The sequence below is a fragment of the Magnolia sinica genome, chromosome 14, assembly GCF_029962835.1.
Source record: "Magnolia sinica isolate HGM2019 chromosome 14, MsV1, whole genome shotgun sequence".
NCBI lineage: Eukaryota > Viridiplantae > Streptophyta > Magnoliopsida > Magnoliales > Magnoliaceae > Magnolia > Magnolia sinica.
The window spans coordinates 3442597-3458022 of record NC_080586.1 but is presented as its reverse complement, the minus strand read 5'-3'; the positions used below and the strand labels follow the sequence as shown (position 1 = coordinate 3458022).

Sequence of the window (15426 nt, the reverse complement as noted above, 5' to 3'; positions counted from 1 at the left end):
CATTCTATTTTTCCAATGTAGGACTATTCTCAAAACTATGAAAAAAGGTGTTTTGCAAATACTTTTTGTCTATAATATTTAATATATTTAAAATATATTTTTTAAAATCAACATTTTGTAACATATAAATCTGGAGTAGACCCCACCATAGAAAACAATGAAGAGTATGAGGCCCACCGTTGAATCTCTCCTAAGGTCCTCTATGATGTTTATTTGAGATCCAACCTGTTCATAAGTTAGCAAAGTCACTACAGAAGGGAAAATACAAATATCAGCTTGTTCGAGAACTTTTGTGGCCTTAGAAGTTTTTAATGGCGGGCATCAGTCTCTCCACTGTTTTCTTTAGTGGGGACCACTAGAGCTTTGGATCTATTCATTCTTTGGTTCATGCCTTGAAATGATCTCTCGAGATGGATGTGCTGGGACCCACAGAATAAGGTGACGTCACTTCAGTAGCGAGTCTACTCAGCGTGTCAGTAGCTAATCCGCGCCCCTTTCAACTCTCTCACTCCCTGCGTCCATAGGCAGAGGAAAGAAGAGAGGAAGGCATTGATTCTTGAATTCAAAGGCCCCACATTTTCTTACTTCCATTTATCGCAACTACTTCTCACGCCTTCCCCACCAACCTCGCCTTCTCTATAAGCCTTCTACCTCACTAAGCTACGCCTCTCTCTATCGTGCGCACTGGAGTCAACAGAGCTCCCTGAATTCTTGAATCCCTTTTCTTCTTTCTTTTATAGATCTCGATCTCGCGAGGAGATCGAGAGATCTGGTGGGTGAGGAATGGCGAGGAAGAAGATCAGAGAGTACGATTCGAAGCGGCTGTTGAAGGAGCATCTGAAGAGGCTTGCAGGGATTGGATTGGAGATATGCTCTGCTCAGGTAATTTCCTGATCCGATCTGCTCTGCTGATATTTCAGGTTTTGTGTGTGTGTGTGTGTGTTTAAAATTTCTGAAAATTTGCTTTTTTCTTATGTATATAATGTCCTGATCCGATCTGCTTTACTTATCTTCGAGGTTTTTTCTGGGTAAATTTCCGATTTTTTTTTTCTTTTTCCTTATGTATTTTTAATCATTTTTAGCAAAGGATGCGATTTTCCTTTTCAGTTGAGTGGAATCATGCATTTATATAATGATAATCATCATCATTCAATGATTTTGCAATGCGGTTTTTTTTTTCCCTTTCTAGACTTTGATTGAATGATTTTGATTTTATTTACTTCTTTTTTTAGTGGAATTTATGTATTTCACTGATTTTTTTCTTTCTTTCTTTTTTTTTTTTTTTGAAGAAATGGGACTTATTTTCTTTGGCTAGAAAAATGATTCCTGTTAATTTGCTTGGATTTGGATTAATTAAGGTAACGGAAGCGACGGACTTTGCTGAATTAACGAACAAAGAGCCATGGCTTTCCTCGACGAGACTAGTCGTAAAGCCTGACATGTTGTTCGGGAAGCGCGGGAAGAGTGGATTGGTGGCCCTCAACTTAGATCTAGCTCAGGTTGCTCAGTTCGTGAAAGAACGCCTTGGCGTTGAGGTAACTCTGGATTTTGAATTTCTCTGGGAATCCCTGATTCAGATGCTTGATGGATAGTTTTTATACTATTGGATTCCATTTTATGGGGAATTGGGAAATTGGATTTTCTTAGGTTGAGATGGGTGGTTGCAAGGCGCCTATAACCACATTCATCGCCGAGCCATTCGTCCCCCACGACCAAGAATATTACCTCTCGATTATGTCTGAAAGACTTGGTTGCACCATTAGCTTTTCAGAATGTGGGGGAATCGAGATCGAGGAGAATTGGGACAAGGTATGTTGGGCAATTATCTTCATATTTGGTAGATTGATTTCTTGAAATGTAGTTTGTAGTTCCTGTTATTTTTAATGGTTCTGGGGATGTGCAGGTTAAGACCATCTTTCTCCCTACCGAGAAGCCTATGACTTCCGAGGCATGCGCACCACTGATTGCCACACTTCCCTTGGAGGTGATGCCTGTTTCTTCAAGGGTTTTTTTTTTTTTTTTTTTTTAAATTGCTGTGTTATGATATTTTAAATAGGAATTAGATCACCTTTTAGAAGAAAAATAAAAACTTAGAAATTGGATCAGGTAATGTTTCTTTCCTGTTCTTTTCTTTTTTAAAATCTTTATATTATATGCCCATGATGCAGCAAGATAACGGATAACACTATCTTCTTCATGCTTTAGTATTCCATTCCTTGAAATACATCGGTTGCTTTATTCTATTCGGTTTGATTTGTTGTGGTTTGCCTGACACACACTTGTTACATTTCTTTTGGCTTAGGTTCGAGGGAAAATTGGGGACTTCATTAGAGGAGTTTTTGCAGTATTTCAAGGTATGCTGGCATTTAGGGATGAAAACCAATTACTCCCCTTTCTTTCAGTAGCATGCATGAATACTTATATCATTGTTAAAAGGATACAAAACCATTGGATGGTATTTTTTGAATGTTTTGCTTCTGAGGAGCTGTCTGGAGTATGGATTTTTATTGTTAAGAAGTGTCTGAGGTTTCAATGTATTAATATATTATGTAGAAGGCAGCGTGGTATTAGTTTGTCCTGTATGTCTAATATCTGGTCAGTATGAATTGGAAACTGGATGTATATTTCACTATGGTACTCCCTCTCTCTACCAATGCTGTCTTAGATGTTTATTGCTTGCATTGCTAGTTCAAAATTGATTGACTGTATTCATCACAGATCTGGATTTCACTTTCATAGAGATCAATCATTTATATTGGCAAGTGGATTTTTTTTTTTCATACGCTTTAATTGATGATTGGAAATTGGTTGACTATCTCCATCAAGTGGATTTTTTCATATGCTTTAATTGCTGATTGGAAATTGGTTGACTATGTCCATCACAGATCTAGATTTCACTTTCCTGGAGATGAATCCATTTACATTGGTTAATGGGGAGCCATACCCATTGGATATGCGTGGCGAACTGGATGACACAGCTGCCTTTAAGAACTTTAAAAAGTACATGTTTATTTCTTCAACACCTCATGACTGCCTTATCAAAGATGCTTCTTTCCAAGAACTGTGATGGATCACATTGTCCTCAATAGATTTGGTTATGCTGTGCAGGTGGGGGAACATCGAGTTTCCACTGCCTTTTGGAAGAGTCCTGAGCCCTTCAGAAAGCTTCATCCATTCACTGGATGAAAAGGTATTGCACATTTTACACTAGCTTGAACTTCGAAAATTTGGCACAAGTTCCGTTGGATGTTTATGTATCCTCTGCAGATGTTATTTCATTATTTGGAATTTCAAACTTACAAAGCACTAGGTTGCTGCCTTGGGTGCAGAAAAGAGCATTCTACTAGGCACTTTCCCTGTGGCATGCTGATCTCTCACTGTTTTATTGCAGACAAGTGCCTCCTTGAAATTCACAGTTTTAAACCCCAAAGGCCGCATCTGGACTATGGTAGCTGGAGGGGGTGCAAGCGTTATCTATGCTGACACTGTAAGTGTGCCCACATGGCCACAGCTCATATCTTACAATTCGTGAATCCTACTTTGCTTGACTTGTTTCTCTCTCTACTGCCATACTTCTTCTTGGTATAATATGAATTGTGATCTTCCTACATATTCTAGCTGAAAGCTTGCATTCTGACGTGTTCTTAGATCCTAGCCCCTCTCACACACAGTTCTGGCAGGGATGAAAATTACTGGCATGAACACTACGATGTAATTTGTTGTATTTTTATTAGGTTGGCGATTTGGGTTATGCATCAGAGCTTGGGAATTATGCAGAGTACAGTGGGGCTCCAAACGAGGATGAGGTTTTGCAATATGCTAGAGTTGTTATTGACGTAAGAAATTAAGCTTTGTCTGAGTTGTTCCATTTTTCAGTTGGCTTAGGTACTGTAACATTTATTGTTGACTGTGTAATGATGGCATCTTCTTCTTCTTTTCCCCCCTTTCCCCCCTTATGTTGTTGTAGTGTGCTACTGCTGATCCTGATGGTCGTAAGAGAGCCCTTCTCGTTGGTGGCGGCATAGCTAACTTCACTGATGTTGCTGCTACTTTTAATGGCATTATTCGGGCCCTGAGGGAGAAGGTGAGTCTGAAGTATCCTAATCGTTGTTTAAGAATGCAGTGACTTGAGTTATGAGTCAATCTGCCTTGGTGACTCTAGGAAATAAAGAGTGGAAAAAGTAATAATCCCTGTCATTGACTTGTGCTCTTTTGCCTTTTAAGCACTGAATTCCCCCCAAATTAACTGTGTTTTTCACTAATCATATTGTTTGCAGGAATCCAAGCTAAAGGCGTCCAGAATGCACATCTATGTTCGAAGAGGTGGTCCAAACTATCAGACTGGTTTGGCCAAGATGCGGGCTCTGGGAGTGGAGCTAGGAGTTCCACTTGAGGTAAGAAATGACACTGTTCATTTATTGATCTATGGATTGTCTTAACTCTTAACCTATATATTAAAAAACGGTTACATAATGTTCGTAATGGTGGGGCATGTTATGTGATTTAGGACTGCAATATCCATTCTGAAGAAAAAATGGTCCGTAATGGGCATATAATGAACTTTGTGGACCTGTAATGGTCTGATACGGGGCCGATACATTTTCTTCCTTAAAAAAGTTCTTTTTGACCATTACAGGGCTGTAATGGCAACTGTTATCGTTATTGAATACCTTGGTCTCAACCGATTAGAGTTTTCTTAACATTGGACTCAATAGTTGGAGATGGTTGTTGGTATCTCTAAAACATTATATCCTCATTTCATAAGACAAGCAAAATATTGTTTATTTTATTTTCTTTTATGTGGACCACTCTGTAGTTTGAAATGCACAATATTTAAGTGATTTCGAGAACTATTTCAGTTGAACATGAAGGTCATTGTGTGCGTGCATGCGTGGGTGGGCACAAAACAACAAAAAGAAGGAGAGAGTGAGAGGCGAAAACTACAACACACCAAACCCCCAAGGGTTAGGAACCTGAATCCCTAATTAGCAGAAAAACCTTTCTAACAATGAAGCCTAAGGCCTTACTGCTATTTTTAAAGCATCTACCATTCCTTTCCAACCAAACTCACCAGAAGATTGCAAGCAAGGCAAGCTGCCAATTCTGCCTTTCTATGGAGATGGGCCCCCGTCATGCCACGACAGAAAGATCTCCTCCATAGACCTTGGCATGACCCATGAAACGTTGAAGGCTGAAAGAATACTATCCCTCCCTTTGCAAAAGACAGTGGATGAAGATATTCTCCACTGATTCCTCATTCTTTATACATAGAAGGCAAATTTTTGGAAACACTAACGCTCTCTTTTTTTTTCCCCCATTTACACTTGCCCGTTTTGATGTGTACATCCTTTCCCTATGTTTGGTCATATAATAGTACAACTTCGCATGAATGTATTACCATGAGTAGAAAAGAAGAAGAAGAGTTTCTGGCAATATCCCACCCTCCTGCTTTGCTTTACGCCAAATAACCGGCTCCCTTTTAAGTATTGCCTAATAATCCCTCCCATTTTTGTATATGGTCATAAAACACTCCAGGATTAACTTACGTCAAAGTTGTCTGTTACAGGGGCTATAGACTGCTAAATTTGACCATTGACCACATTAAATGATGATTCATTTTGCCCCTAAGCAAGCACGAAAAGTCTACTTGGTTTTGTGTTAGATTCCAATTGTAGCGTGGGCTCCAACATGGCGAAATGATCTAGATCATCCAGTGGTGGGCCATATACTGCATGCGATCTAAATAATTGATCATTTTTGTGTTTGAATAAGGGTAAAATGAGAACTTGTCCTATTTTCAAGATGAGGGGCAAAAGTATCATTTCATATGGCCAACAGTAAAATTTAAAGTCAATGATCTCTTTAATGGACAACTTTGATGGAAGTTAACCTTATAGTGTTTTATGATTGTCTATGGAAAATGAGAGAGTTTATTTGACAATAATGAAAAGGGGATTATTTGGTGGAGAGAGAGAGAGAGAGAGAGAGAGAGAGAGAGAGAGAGAGAGAGAGCATTGTATGCATAAAAAATAAAGGCGTGAATATCAACACTGACACAACTGAGAGAGAGAGAGCATTGTATGCATAAAAAATAAAGGCGTGAATATCAACACTGACACAACTGAGAGAGAGAGCATTGTATGCATAAAAAATAAAGGCGTGAATATCAACACTGACACAACTGAGCTGACCCTGCCAGTCTTAACCCAAATGTTTTTAGTAATTTCTAAATGACAACCTAAATGATGTGAGTTACTGCAGGCGTGCATCCTCGGTTTCATTTCTCAATTTGGTCTATTCTCATTATTGAGCTGCTAACCATTCTATAACTTTTCTCCCACCTGTCTTCATTGATTTCAATTTTGTCTGGCAATCTCTTGTTGGCAGGTCTATGGGCCTGAGGCTACAATGACTGGAATCTGCAAGCAAGCGATCGATTGCATCATGTCGGCTGCATGAGTCTCTCCGTTTCTTATCACTCTCTTCCTTTGTTTCTAGAATTCCTTGGTAGCTGCGAAAGTAATTGAACTCGACGATGCTGTTGTTTGTTTTTGCATGTATGCAGAGTTGCTTTGTAATAACTGAAACATCTCTCGTTAGTGGTATACCAGTTCTCTTTTGGGGCATTTTACTGCCAGAAAGTGTGTTTGGATGCACTCCAAATTGCAGGCCAATGGTAATTTACATTTAAGATTCTTATCTGTTTGTCTTTAGAACAGCGCAGGAAACAGTAGCTGTGTTAATCAGACTTGTTTTTCCGCCTTTTCCGCCCCCAAATTACTACCCAATGACCTGGATTGATGTGGATCTGGTTCAATAGAACCACAGTTGGCTGTCTTGTTGAAGTAGTGAATCAGCTTGTGGGGCCTGGGCCATTTCCACTCGGCCCCACTTTCCATTGGAAGCAGATTGGGTGGTGGCCCCAACACCAACCAGCACCATGACATACGTGTTTTATCCATGTGTTTCACCATCTCATTTGAAGGCATAAGCCCAAAAATGAAGCAGATCAAAAGCTCAAGCGAAGCACACCACATGAAACTGCGGTGATTGGATGCTCACAATTAAAAACTTCTAGGGGCACAAAAGTTTTGGATTAACCTGATATTTGTGATTTCCCTTCATCCTGGTTTGTGTATGACCTTATCAATAAGTTGGATGGCAAATAGTCAATATGGTGGGCCCTAGGAAGGTTTCAACTGTGGGTGTCATTATCCCATTGATTCCTATGGTGTGGTCTACTTAGCTTGGGATCTACTTGACTTTTGGGCTCATGTCCTAAAATGAGCTAGGCAAGCCGATGGATAGTGTGAATATAAAACGAACATAAAACACAAGTGGGTCCCATAGTGCTCAACACCAGTGTTAGGTCGCAGCCCTATCGGCTTCCCTATCTGTGTGCGTGACCATATCAATCTGGTTCACTCATCCGGTGGCCCATGCGTACAAAGGGATGGTTGGGCACAAATTGATCATTGTCCACATTCCTTGTACTAGTATAGCCTCCGCATCATCAAACCAGCCTGATTTCTGGGCAATTACACGTACCGGGTGGATTTAACCATCTGATCAGGGCCGGTGGATGAAGGATAAACACAAATATCAGCTTGATCCAAAACTTCTATGGCCGAAGAAGTTTTCAACAGCAAGCGTTCAATTCACATTGTTTCCTGTAGTGTGGTTCACTTGAGCTTTTGATATGCTTCAATTTTGGGCTCATACCCTAAAATGAGATGATAAAATGGATGGACGGCACGGATAAGACGCATACATCACAGTGGGCCCACAGAGTTTACTCTAAGTACGCAGTCCGCCTCCGTTTCCTTCAATGCAAGGCGCCATTGGCAGTTCGTTACTACCTAGTTCGGTAGTTCCGACAGCTTTAACTTGAATGTACCGACGGGGAGTTACTCTGCAGAGTATGATGCTTGATACACTGGCGCTCCGAATCCGTACGTGTCACATATTCACTCAAGTAAAATCGCGAAAATTGTAGAAGCCACCTTAAATAAGGTACAGACTCAAAATCAGATTGGTTGAACAAACGGGACTTCTTAGTCGTTGACACTTGTTGGCTGAAATCTCACCGCTGGATATTTTTGATACATCTAAACGGAAGCGGATTGCGTGCTGAGTAACTTAAGCATAGTGAGTAACTTAAGTGGATTGTGGAGTCCACCGTGATTTATGTATTTTATCCGCTTCTTCCATCCATTTTAACAGATAATTTTAGGGCTTGAGCCCAAAAATTAAGCATATCCAAAGCTCAAACGGACAACATCACATGAAGTTTACAGTGTGAATTAAATGTCTACTGTTGAAAATTTTTTGGTTTTTGATCAAGCTTATATTCGTGTTCATCCATGTTTTTGTGATATAATGAGAAGGTTGTATTACAAATAAACATCACCGTTCATCCCAGCAACGTTTCAGCGGTGGGAGTCATTATTACCACTGTTTCCTGTGGTGTGGTTCACTTGAGCTTTGGATATGCTTCGATTTTGGATCCAACCCCTAAAATGAGCTTTAAAAACGTATGGCCGGCGTGGATAAACACATACGTTTAAGGTGGGCCCAAAAGAGTTTACTCAGTACGCAATCCAATTTGTAATCTTGCAAGTTTTTTTTTTCAGTCCAACGATTTGCACGTCATTGTCTAATCTTACAAGTTCAAAATGAATCAGATACGTTCCACGTGTACTATTTCTCAGTGCCTGCTTATCATCCACCACTCTCTGCCAGAGTATCAAAGTTTTAGTTTTACCGGTGGTCGCCGATGTAGCATAAATTAAAAACCTCACCGACCAAACGACCGCAACCAACCAATTGCTGGACACAAAATGGACGTTTAGAAAAATAAAATGATCAGTGGTCCAAATCCACCGGCCCAGATCAGATGGTTAAATCCACTCAATCGGTGCAAGTCTAGGCCCCATCATATGAGAAATTTGTCTGTCCAAAGGTGTAAAGAAAGCTGATAGAAGGGTTTATTTGTTTATTTTTTATTTTTTTATTTTATATATATATATATATATATATATATATATATATATATATATATATATATATAAAGGTGTGATGGCTGCAACATTGGAGACGGCCCACTAGATGGACGTCCCAGATCATTACATCACGCTGCCACGTGTGCTGTGGAGAGAGCGCTCTACAATATTTCGGTTCTCCCCGCTCTACCGTAACGTCTCCATTCCTCTCTGAGAAATTTGCGACTGTACGACCCATTTATGGCCCATTTACGAGAGCAAGCCCACCTCATTTTACCTTGCCAGAGTAAGCCCCATCTGTACGGACGCCTGCCCAAAGGTCGAAAATGCCCCTGCTTTTTCCTTCAAGCGGATCGGCTGCTCGAAGACGAGCGCTGACGCTCCTCGAACTCCGAGTTGTACGAACGGTTCAAAATAGATCAACGTTACGTGGGCCCCACAGCTATGCATTTATTATATCCACGACGTTCATCCATATTTCGAGATCATTTCAGAGCATTATCCAAAAAAAAAAATCATATCCAAAGATCAACTGGACTACACCACAAAGAGCAGCAGAAAATTGATTTTCACTGTTGAAACTTTTGCAGGGCCCACCATAACATTTATTTTCCATCCAATCTATTCATAAGGTCAAAAAGACCTGGATGAAGAGGAAAAACAAATTTCGTAATGATCCAAAACTTCCATGACCTCTAAAAGTGTTTCAACAGTATACATTCAAAGCAGAATGATAAAGTCATTTGTTACGGTCGGACATAGTGCTACGAATTATAACCGTAGCTATAGATATCCTAATCCGTATCCATAGAAGTCTAATCCGGAGTGGGCTCGCCGAACTAGCAACACCCGCGCCACTTGCTGGCTTGTCCGGCAGGGCCACGCCAATCTGGCTGCCCCTATGGCTACGGATTATAATCGTAGCCATAAATGGTCTACCGTCACAACTATCCATCTTTTTTATAAAAAAAAAAAATTCTTTTTATTTACATGGAGAATTTTATTCTACTTATAATTTTCTCTAACACATTTATATAAATATGTATATATAAGCATATAATTTTTTTTCCCCTTTGTCATTTCTTTCTTTATTTATTTGACAAAAATATCTTCTAAACTAAAATTAGTTACTTGATGTACCCTATATGATTTTGAGGTAGGAGAAGCTACTTTAACCAACTAACCTGGTTATTTTCCAATATTCCATTAGGTCGATAGTCGAAAAATCCATTTCATTCACTTAGTGGTCAATTTCATTTATGATCGTGAAGTGAAGGGGGCATGACCCGGAAATGTGCCGAAATGACCGTGAATCAACACGGAATCGGTGGGAATGACCGTGATATGCATAGAAATGAGCGTGAAGTGAGGCGAATGAACTGTGAAATGCGCGGAAATGACCGTGAAGTGAAGGGGCATGACCGTGAAATGCGCCGAAATGACCGTGAATCAACACGGAATCGGTGGGAATAACCGTGATATGCATGGAAATGAGCGTGAAGTGAAGCGATTGGAGCGTGAAATGCACGGAAATGACCGTAAAGTGAAGGGCATGACCGTGAAATGCACCGAAATGACCGTGAATCAAAATGGAATAGGCGGGAATGACCATGACATGCATGAAAATGATCATGAAGTGAGGCGATTGGACCGTGAAATGCGCGGAAATGACCGTGAAGTGAAGGGGGCAGACCGTGAAATGTGTCGAAATGACCGTGAATCAATACGGAATAGCGGGAATGACCGTGAAATGCATGGAAATGACGGTGAAGTAAGGCGATTGGACCGTGAAATGCGTTGAAATAATCGTGAATCAACATGGAATAGGCGGGAATGACCGTGAAATGCATGGAATGATCGTGAAGTGAGACGATTGGACCGTGAAATGTGCGAAAATGACCGTGAAGTGAAGGAGAATGACCGTGAAATGTGCTGAAATGACCGTGAATCAACACGGAATAGGCGGAAATGGCCGTGATATGCATAGAAATAACCGTGAAGTGAGGCGATTGGACTGTGAAATGCACGGAAATGACCGTGAAGTAAAGGGGCATGACTGTGAAATGCGCCGAAATGACCGTGAATCGATATGGAATAGGCGGGAATGACCGTGAAATACATGAAAATGACCGTGAAGTGAGACGATTGGACCGTGAAATGCGCGGAAATGACCGTGAAGTGAAGGGGCATGACCGTGAAATGTGCCGAAATGATCGTGAATCAACATGGAATAAGCGGGAATGACCGTGAAATGCATGAAAATGACCGTGAAGTGAGGCGAATGGACCGTGAAATGCACGAAATTGACCGTGAAGTGAAGGGGCATGACCTTGAAATGCATCAAAATGACCGTGAATCAACACGGAATTGGCGAGAATGACCGTGAAATGCATGGATATCACGGAATATCCATGCATTTCAAGGTCATTCCCGCCTATTTCATGTTGATTCATGATCATTTCGACGCATTTCACGGTCATGCCCCTTCACTTCACGGTCATTTTCGCGCATTTTACGGTCCATTCGCCTCACTTCACGGTCATTTCCATGCATATCACAATCATTCCCGCCGATTCCGTGTTGATTCATGGTCATTTTGGTGCATTTCACAATCATGCCCCTTCACTTCACGGTCATTTCCGCGTATTTCATGGTCCATTCGCCTTAATTCACACTCATTTCCATGCATTTCACGGTCATTCCCACCTATTCCGTGTTGATTCACGGTCATTTCGGCACATTTCACGGTCATGCCCCTTCACTTCACAGTCATTCCCGCCTATTCCGTGGTTGTTGTATGATCTGAAGGAACAATAAGCATGGTTACTGGTTATCTTGTAAATAGTTAGGACTTGTTTGGTCAATGGTATTAAGTTGTGTTAAATGAGATTGTATTATTAATCACACGTTGAAATATGGAATGACATGTTTGGAAGGAGTGTGAGATGGGATTAAAATTAACTTTGTTGGCTTTGGAAAATGAGCCTATCTCACAGATGATGAATTGCTACTTCAGCCATGTTCAATCCAAATGCAATGTAAAAGTAAATCCTAGGATTTACTTTTTAATGTATACATTCTAAACTTGGTGTTCAAAAACATGGGATGCACTCGATTCAGGGACAATACCTTATACATGCATTTATTGCAAGTTTTACAATTCCAGACACTTTAACCCCACCTACTACGGTTGGCTAAACAAGCCCTTAGAGGGCAGTTCAAATGCATAAGTTCAGTTAAATTATATACTTTGGAGAGAGGGAAAGAGGCACGAGTTGAAATTCAAGTAACCTTGCATGGAAGTCAAGTTCATTTCAAGCCCATCTTAAAACTAGCCCAAGTGCTCCCCTGTATCCCTCAACATGAATCGTAACTGATATTGGGCTAACAACTCAATCAAAACTTAGATAGTGAATTGCAATGCACCATTGGATTGACTTGCAAAAGTATTATAGAGTTGAATGACCAAATAGTATTACCATTCATGTGGAAGTTGTGTTCATAATGTGCTTCTTCTAGTCTCTTAAGTTGCAATTGCATTCAGTGCTTTTGAGTTGGGACTAAAAATAAATAAAACTGCAATTTGTGGAACTTCCTCATTATGAATATGCTTGCTAGGAAACGTCATTCATCATCATTATCATTTCAGCCTCATCCCTATTAACTAGAGTCTGCCACATGAATCATGTTCCCTCATTCCAACTCAAGCCATAAGATGCTCTACATGTTATGGGGGTGAATGATCATACAAAGATGTTACATTGTAAGATTTGAGGTCATTAGTTGAATGTTGGTTGGTTCAGAACATTATTCTACAAATTTGGCGAATGAACAGAACTAGAATCAAATAACCTGCTGAAAGGAAAAGGTCCTAGAACTTTGTAATGACCACAACTAGTAGTCATGCTGAACAATGATGTCACTTCTAAGGGCAATTAGTTCTAGAAGATCATATTCATGCCGCAACTCAAGCTAAACCAAGAAACTAATCCCAGCATGAGGCGTCAATGCAATAAAACTCCTTTTTGTCACATAACTGTCAATCAACCAAATTAGTCAAGCCATTGGAATGTTGTTTATGTAATGAAGGACTATTGAAATGTTGTCTAAACCCCTAATGTTGCTAAACCCTATCTCCCCCAAAAACCCTAACCTTAAACCTCCTAAACTGTAAAACCATATTATTGCCAAGTCCCCAACATTTCTCCATCCTCCAATCCACAATCTCTAACCTTAGATTGACAAAGGTTTCAATTGAGTTCTTTTCTAATGCTAAATCACTACCGTCTCCCCCCCCCCCCCCCCTTTTTCATGAAAATAGAGATTCTCAGTTGGAAAATGGTGGCCTGCCTCCTCCTCTTCAGATCCTCCACCAGATGATGAAACTACCCCTTTCTCTATTGATGAAAATGATGTCTCCAAATTGGCATGGAAATAAGAAGCTCAAGTACGCCATATGATAGAAAACAGTAGAGATTGAATGCCATCACAATGGAAAACAATCGATGTCGACCGGGTCATACCCGGTCGATCCCAACTCACTGGACGGTTACCCAGTCGACCCCATTTTTTTGAAATTTACGTAAATGGGGTCGACCGGGTTTCCAGGGAGTTGGGGTCGACCGGGTATGACCTGGTCAACCCCGACTGTTATCCATTGTGTAAGCATTCAATCTCCACTGTTTTCTATTAAGTTTTAGTTTTACCGGTGGTCGCCGATGTAGCATAAATTAAAAACCTCACCGACCAAACGACCGCAACCAACCAATTGCTGGACACAAAATGGACGTTTAGAAAAATAAAATGATCAGTGGTCCAAATCCACCGGCCCAGATCAGATGGTTAAATCCACTCAATCGATGCAAGTCTAGGCCCCATCATATGAGAAATTTGTCTGTCCAAAGGTGTAAAGAAAGCTGACAGAAGGGTTTATTTATTTATTTTTTATTTTTTTATTATATGTATATATAAAGGTGTGATGGCTGAAACATTGGAGACGGCCCACTAGATGGACGTCCCAGATCATTACATCACGCTGCCACGTGTGCTGTGGAGAGAGCGCTCTACAATATTTCGGTTCTCCCCGCTCTACCGTAACGTCTCCATTCCTCTCTGAGAAATTTGCGACTGTAGGACCCATTTATGGCCCATTTACGAGATCAAGCGCACCTAATTTTACCTTGCGAGAATAAGCCCCATCTGTACGGACGCCTACCCAAAGGTCGAAAATGCCCCTGCCTTTTCCTTCAACCGGATCGGCTGCTGCTCGAAGACGAGCGCTGACGCTCCTCGAACTCCGAGTTATACGAACGGTTCAAAATAGATCAACGTTACGTGGACCCCACAGCTATGTATTTATTATATCCACAACGTTCATCCATATTTCGAGATCATTTCGGAACATTATCCAAAAATAAAAATAAAAAATCATATCCAAAGATCAACGGGACCACACCACAAAGAGCAGCAGAAAATTGATTTTCACTGTTGAAACTTTTGCAGGGCTCACCCTAACATTTATTTTCTATCCAATCTATTCATAAGGCCAAAAAGACTTGGATGAAGAGGAAAAATAAATTTCGTAATGATCCAAAATTTCCATAGCTTCTAAAAAGGTTTCAACAGTAGATGTTCAAAGCAGACTGATAAAGACATTTGTTACAGTCAGACATAGTGCTATGAATTATAACCGTAGCTATAAATATCATAATCCGTAGCCATAGAACTCTAATCCGGGGTGGGCTTACCGAACTAGCGGCACCCACTCCACTTGCTGGCCTATCCAGCAGGGCCACGCTGATCTGGCTGCCCCTATGGCTACGAATTATAATCCGACTACCGTCACGGATTATAATGTGCCGAAATGACTGTGAATCAGCACGGAATAGGCGGGAATGACCGTGAAATGTATGGAAATGACCGTGAAGTGAGGCGATTGGACCGTGAAATGCGCTAAAATGATCGTGAATCAACATGGAATAGGCGGGAATGACCGTGAAATGCATGGAAATGATCGTGAAGTGAGACGGTTGAACCGTGAAATGCGCGGAAATGACCGTGAAGTGAAGGGAAATGACCGTGAAATGCGCTGAAATGATCATGAATCAACACGGAATAGGCGGGAATGACCGTGATATGCATGGAAATGACCATGAAGTGTGGCGATTGGACCATGAAATGCATGGAAATGACCGTGAAGTAAAGGGGCATGACTGTGAAATGCGCCGAAATGACCGTGAATTGTTACGGAATAAGCGAGAAGGACCATGAAATACATAGAAATGATCGTGAAGTGAGACGATTGGACTGTGAAATGCGCGGAAATGATCGTGAAGTGAAGGGGCATGACCGCTAAATGCGCCGAAATGACCGTGAATCAACATGGAATAGGCGGGAATGACCATGAAATGCATGGAAATGACCG

General features: G+C 40.8%; 1 protein-coding gene across 1 annotated transcript; it reads left to right on the top strand.

The window, feature by feature from the left end:
* Positions 1 to 544: 544 nt before the first annotated feature.
* Positions 545 to 6641, top strand: LOC131225323 (ATP-citrate synthase alpha chain protein 2). The gene is made up of 12 exons (XM_058220840.1): positions 545 to 882; positions 1359 to 1535; positions 1648 to 1809; positions 1904 to 1984; positions 2303 to 2354; positions 2886 to 3000; positions 3109 to 3190; positions 3392 to 3487; positions 3735 to 3836; positions 3968 to 4084; positions 4278 to 4394; positions 6388 to 6641. The coding sequence occupies exons 1-12, from the start codon at positions 784 to 786 to the stop codon at positions 6457 to 6459; spliced, it is 1272 nt and encodes a 423-aa protein (XP_058076823.1). The 5' UTR covers positions 545 to 783; the 3' UTR covers positions 6460 to 6641.
* Positions 6642 to 15426: the final 8785 nt, after the last annotated feature.

Excerpts from the sequence above, each read along its gene's own strand:
- LOC131225323 (XM_058220840.1), top strand. The coding sequence starts at position 784 with ATGGCGAGGAAGAAGATCAGAGAGTACGATTCGAAGCGGCTGTTGAAG. Across the intron at positions 1,810-1,903 it reads TCGAGGAGAATTGGGACAAG|GTTAAGACCATCTTTCTCCC; the intron begins GTATGTTGGGCA and ends GGGGATGTGCAG. Across the intron at positions 2,355-2,885 it reads AGTTTTTGCAGTATTTCAAG|ATCTAGATTTCACTTTCCTG; the intron begins GTATGCTGGCAT and ends TGTCCATCACAG.